Source organism: Trichechus manatus, unplaced genomic scaffold, assembly GCF_000243295.1.
Source record: "Trichechus manatus latirostris isolate Lorelei unplaced genomic scaffold, TriManLat1.0 scaffold00028, whole genome shotgun sequence".
NCBI lineage: Eukaryota > Metazoa > Chordata > Mammalia > Sirenia > Trichechidae > Trichechus > Trichechus manatus.
Window position 1 is genome coordinate 6555439 of NW_004443964.1, and position 6019 is coordinate 6561457.

The following is a 6019-nucleotide window of genomic DNA, read 5'->3' on the forward strand; positions in this document are numbered from 1 at the left end:
GCCCACGCCACGGCCATCCGCTCGAGCTGTTCTGCCGCACCGAGGGCCGCTGCGTGTGCAGCGCGTGCACCGTGTTCGAGTGTCGCCTCCACGAGCGGGCGTTGCTGGACGCCGAGCGCCGCGAGCGCGAGGTGACGCTGCCGCCGCGGGGCGGGAGGGGCGGCTGGTGGCGGTTGACACCCTCAGAACTGGGAGTTAGCAGGGAGAATCCTTGGGCAGGTCTCAGGAGATGTCTTCGGGGTGTGTCAGGGGTGTTAGACAGTAACATCTCGTGTCTGCGTGTAGCAGGTGCTCAGTAAACATTCAGACAACAGCCGTTTTCTGAGCCCCTACTACATATGCAAGGGCCACATACTGGTAACTAACTCAGGAGGTCCTTGCCCTTAAGAGGCTTACAGTCTATCTAAAGGGTCAGACAAGCCCAGTAAAGACGCATGTGTTACTACAGACTGCAAGAGGAAAGCTCCCGGGGGTGCCATACAGACAACATGGACCTTACTTAGTGGGGGGCGGGAGGAGAGTAGGGTGGCATTTGAGCTGACAACTGAAGGCTCAGGAAGCGTCACCAGGAGCAGGACCAGGAAAGAAGATTTCAGACAGTGGATGTGTGAGGGCTCCGGAGTGGAAAAGAACCCGGCTCAGCGGGTCACCGGAGGCAGATACGTGAGACTCAAGGGCGGCAGGCAGGGGAGGAGATGGGGACCAGCGGAGGCCCCCCCGGGTCAGCAGGGGCCAGATCAGCAGGGGCCATGTGGCCACGGTGCGGCGTCTGGGTCTAAGGGTGGTGGGGAGCCACTGCAGGCTCTAGGCAGGGCTGCGAGGTGGTCAGATTCAGGCTTTAACTGGGTTGGTTGTCCAGGCTGGTGGAGCATGGATGGCAGGGCATAGGCGAGACTCTGAGGTCAGGTGGGTGTCCATGGCAGGAATGCAGGGAGACAGGCCAGACTGCACCAGGGTGACCGAGGAGGGATGAAAAAACAGATTCACAGCACCTTGGTGAAGTGGTACAAACAGGATGGACCAGGCATGGGGAGGTGAGAGGGCAGACCAGGGAGCCCCAGGTTTGGTGCTGTGTGTGAGAAGTGGGGCGAAGGGCAGAGTTTGTTTTGGGACAAGTTGGGGCTGGAGGTGCCTGGGGGACAAACAAGGGGTTGCAGCCATCTGAGTCCAGAGCTCAGAGGAGGTCCGAGCTGGGAGTAGAAACATGGGGTCATTAGCATATAGAGGGAAGAAGAGTCCTAGGAAGGGGTGGGTGGGTCACCTGCGGAGCAGGGAGAAAGAGGTGCAGCCCGGGCAGGGGCGTGCCAGCCAGCAGCTGGGGCAGAGGAGGCCCGGCCTGCCAGTGAAACCAGCAGGAGCTTTCAGTGAGATAGGAGGGATGCAAGAGTGGGTGGCACGGTCCCAGGAGATGGGGTTACAGGAGGAGAACATGGTTAGCATGCCTCACGCTGAGGAGATGTTGACTCCAAAAAACCAAAACCAAACCTGTTGCCGTCGAGTTGATTCCGACTGACTCACAGCGACCCTCTAGGACAGAGTGAAACTGCCCCATAGCATTTCCAAGGAGCATCTGGTGGATTCGAACTGCCGACCTTTTGGTTAACAGCTGAGTTCTTAACCACTGCGCCACCAGGGCTCCTAGATGTTGAGTAAGAGGACAGAAAACACCATCAGAGTTGGCACAGCGAGGTGATGGGTGTCCTTCACCCAGGCAGTTGCAGCCCAGAAAGGGGAGGTCCCTGCCCCAGGTAGGTCAGCCAGCCCTAGGCGGAAGTGGGGCTGGGAATCAGGTCTTCTCCCAGGGTTACACCGGGGCTGTCAGCCTCAGCTGGGATGGCACAGGGAGGGGGCGCCTACATCTACGGGTGTTTGTTGACTGACTGAAGGGGACTGTGCAGCAATCCTGCCCTCTCTCCTCTCCTCCCGTGGATGGGCACCGCAGGCCCAGCTGAGAGCCAGCCTGGAGGTGACCGCACAGCAGGCCACCCAGGCCAAGGCCCAGCTACAGGAGCTGCAGCAGCAAAGCAGCCAGATCCAGGTACAAGTACCCACTCTGTGTCCTTTGGGTAGCCACCACCGGCTGGCCCCTGGGACACTGGGCAGTCAGTGTGAGCCACCTTGAAAATGCCCCTGGCAGGAGGGATTGAGGGCTAAGCAGGAAGCTAGGACCCAGGAAGAGGTTCTAGGGACCCAGGCTCCCCACATCCCAATCCCCAGCCCAGCGGGCCACGCTGGCCCTGCCCACCCAGACTCCTCCTGTGCTCCCCAGAGCTCGGCCTGCACCCTGGCCACCAGGGTCTCCGGCAAGTTCAGCTGCCTCCTACAGGCCCTGGAGATGTGGCGGGCCTTGGCACTGAAGGGCATTGAGGCAGCTAAGGCCCAGGCACTGGCGAAAGCCCAGGATGAGAGGCAGCGGCTGCAGGACCACCTGGAGGCCCTGGCACACCATGACTGCAGCGTTCGGGACCTCCTGGGGCAGTTGGATGACAGGACCTTCCTCCAGGTAGGAGCCTCAGGGTGGTGGGTGGGGGAGCAGCTCCCTACCCCTGGCACCCAGTCTGACTGCAGCTGTCCCTGGCGTTCAGGAGTCACAGCTCCTGGTGCCCCCAGTGCCTCTTGGGCCACTGACCCCTCTGCAATGGGATGAAGACCAGCAGCTGGGGGGCCTGAAGGAGACACTGAGCAAGCTGGGTGGCCTCCTGCTGGAAGAGAGGGGCCACCCGGGGATGCCAGCTGAGGCTGCTGACTTGGGCCCCATGGGTAAGGCGACCGGGATCCCTCCCTACCCCTCTGGGCCCAGTTGCCCCTCCCACTAGGGGTGAGAGTGGGGTCAGGGCCCATCTTCCCTGTGACTCCCCTCTCCATCCATCCCCTACTGCTGCTTTGTCCCCTAGAGGCCCCAGGTCCCCTGACACCAGTCCCGAGTCCAGTGTGTCCACTGAGGAGAGAACTCTGGCAGAGTAAGGAGGTCTTGCACATGGGTGTGGGGGGGGTGCAACATGTGTTCGCACGTGTGTATGCATGTATGTGCATTGTGCAAAGAGCACATGCATGTGTGCATGTGTGCAGTGTCTTGTGTGCACATGTGTATGCATGCACACGCATTGTGTGTGCATATGTGTATGCACGTATGTGCGTTGTGCAAGGAGTGCATGTGCATATATGTGAGTGGGTGCACGCATGTGAGCACGTGTGCAGTGTCTTGTGTGCACATTTTTGCATGCACATGTGTGCATTGTGTGTGAACACGTGTGCGTGTGTGCTGTGAGTGTGTACATGTGCACTGTGCACATATGAGTACGTGAGGGTCGCACGTGCTGTGATTGTATTTGTCCAAAAGGACTTTCCTGCGTCTGGCCCCACCCCCCTGCACACCTGTTCTGGAGGTAAAAGATTCTGCCCCAGAAGTTGCAGCTCGGATTCAGTGCTGCATGGCGTCCAGTGCTCAGCACGCCGTGTGCCGGGCAGCCATTTCTCATTAAAAAAAACCCGTTACTGTCGAGTCGATTCCAACTCATAGCAACCCTATAGGACAGAGTAGAACTGCCCCATAGGGTTTCCAGGGAGCAGCCGGTGGATTCGAACTGCCAACATTTTGGTTAGCAGCCCAGCTCTTAACCACGGTGCCACCAGGGCCTTGGCAGCCGTTTAGCACTTGGTAAACGGCAGCTGTGGTGACCCCCAACCCCCACTGTGGACTGGATGTGCGCAGGCACCCTCACTCGCTTACCTCTCTCCGTCTCTCCCGCAGATTACCGCAACTTGACCTTCGACGCGGACAGTGCCAACCGCTACCTCCATCTGTTCCGCCAGAACCAGCAGGTGAAGCACTGCCACCAGGCGCGGGGCCAGGCCAGCCCAGGCAGCTTTGAGCTGTGGCAGGTGCAGTGCGCCCAGAGCTTCCAGTCCGGGCGGCACTACTGGGAGGTGCGTACCTCCAACCACTCGGTGACGCTGGGCGTCGCCTACCCAGAACTGGAGCGGCACAAGCGGGGGACCCACACGGACAACATCGGCCGTGGGCCCTGCTCCTGGGGGCTGTGTGTTCAAGAGGATGGCACCCAGGCCTGGCACAACGGGGAGGTCCAGCACCTGCCAGCGGTGTCTGGGCGGCTCCTGGGTGTGGATTTGGACCTGGCCTTAGGCCGCCTCACCTTCTATAGCCTGAAGCCCCACACCCAGCCCCTGCACACCTTCCATGCCGTCTTCAACCAGCCCCTCTACCCTGTCTTCTGGCTCCTCGAGGGTAGGTCCCTTACCCTGTGCCAACAGCCTGGGGCCAAGCTGCTTCCAGGCTCCCAGGAAGAGGCCTCAGGGCTCTGCTGAGACCCCCCTCGCCCCGTGCCAGGAAGGCATAGGATGGCTCTGGGCTGGAAACAGGTGCCACCATGCCTGTGTGCTTAAGAGCTGTCCCAGCCCCTGGGCTGAAGACCAAGGTCACAGCTATAACAGGACCAGCTGCTAGGCCAAAGACTGACTCAGGACCAGGCTGGGCCGCTTGGGAAGAGCCCCCAAACTGGAAAAATAAAAACAAAGCCATTGCTGTTAAGTCGATTTCGACTCATGGTGACCCCATATGTTACAGTGTGGAACTGCTCCATAGGGTTTTCTTGGCTGTAATTTTTATGGAAGTAGATCACCAGGCCTTTCTTCCATGGCACTGCTAGGTGGGTTTGAACTGCCCCAAACTGAAGTTGAGCTTAAACCCAGAGTTCACTTTTCTGGCCTCTTTGAAGGGGACAGGGACTAGGAAGGGAGTCAAATGGGAAGTCCCCGCCCCAACCAGAGCCCATTTCTGTGGACTGCCTGGGCCGTAGAGGCTGAAGTAGCCTCATACAGGAGAACATTTGCAGATGGGTACACACATACAGACTATGCGGACAGAGTCATATATATATCCCCAGTTTACCTCCCAGCAAGACAATGGGGCCAGGAGGAACAGGAGGTGTGTAGGGAGGTGGACTTTGAAAGATTCCTAGAGAAAATAAATCATTCACATCCGCTCTCCCTCCCTCCCTTTCTCTTTCTTTTTAAAACATTTTGGGATAGTTTACTCCCATCTTTTTCACTTTTATTTTATACAACCGTGTGATTGTAGTCTATAAACAATTTTATTTTCGGCATTTTTTTCTCAATGTAACAAACATTTTTCACATTATTAAAATTTTTCCCTGATTTTTTTTTTTGCGATATAGTCCTTCTAATGACTGTCATACTTTTTTTTACCCATTATTAGACATCTACGTTGTTTATTTTTGGCTATAAAAATACTGCTGTGATGAATATTTTGTCCATGCATATGGTATGTGCTCACAGGCTAAATGGCCTAAGTGGAATTACTCATTAGAAAAGTGAGCACTTCAAGATTTTTTTATGCAAAACGCTAAAACAAGCCAGCCCTGAGTCAGCCCATCACCTACCAGCCAAGTGACTTCAGGCGAGTTAGCATGGTGGTACCTCAGTTTCCCCATCATTCCTACCTCTTGGGCTGGTGGGGATTAAATGAAGTGATGTGTATGGCTGCCATGCCAGGCACAGTGCCAGTTCCTTAGTTTTGGTTGGTTTTTGCCGTGACAATGTGCTTCAGCGAAGTTCCCTGTACAGGTTGTTGCTCGTATTTCTGGAGGTAAGATTTCTAGAAGTAGGGTTGCTGAATCTAGGGAAGGTATAAATTTTGTACTTGAAATGTTCCACTTCTTGATCTGATTGTTGTCTGGCCCCAGCTGTCTCATGGGTCTGCTCCTCAGCCTCAGGGCTCTCCGTTTAAGGTGTAGGGCAGGACAGCTCGTTGGTGCAGCCTGGACAAGACTCCTAAGGTGGGGAACTCCCCAAACATGGAAAGGGGTTCTGACACCAGGAAGCGCAACACAACAACAGCCAGGAGGCACTTGGAGGCATTTGGAACCCCTGTTGAACACCTAGGAGGGAGAGGAAGCAGGTCTGGTCTGGACAGGTGGCCATCCTTGCTGGATATTCTGGCGTACAAATTCTAACCATCCAAATCCAAGGCCATGCCAGA

General features: G+C 56.5%; 1 protein-coding gene across 1 annotated transcript in view; it reads left to right on the plus strand.

Annotated features, from left to right (window-relative positions):
* Positions 1–4925, plus strand: part of TRIM65 (tripartite motif containing 65) — a 5299-nt gene extending 374 nt beyond the window's left edge. Inside the window, exons 2-7 of the mRNA XM_023729421.1 lie at positions 5–131; positions 1943–2038; positions 2270–2503; positions 2586–2760; positions 2895–2960; positions 3752–4925. Of these exons, the coding sequence (XP_023585189.1) occupies positions 5–131; positions 1943–2038; positions 2270–2503; positions 2586–2760; positions 2895–2960; positions 3752–4326 (1273 nt within the window). The 3' untranslated portion in view covers positions 4327–4925. The remainder of the gene's footprint in view (positions 1–4; positions 132–1942; positions 2039–2269; positions 2504–2585; positions 2761–2894; positions 2961–3751) is intronic.
* Positions 4926–6019: the final 1094 nt, after the last annotated feature.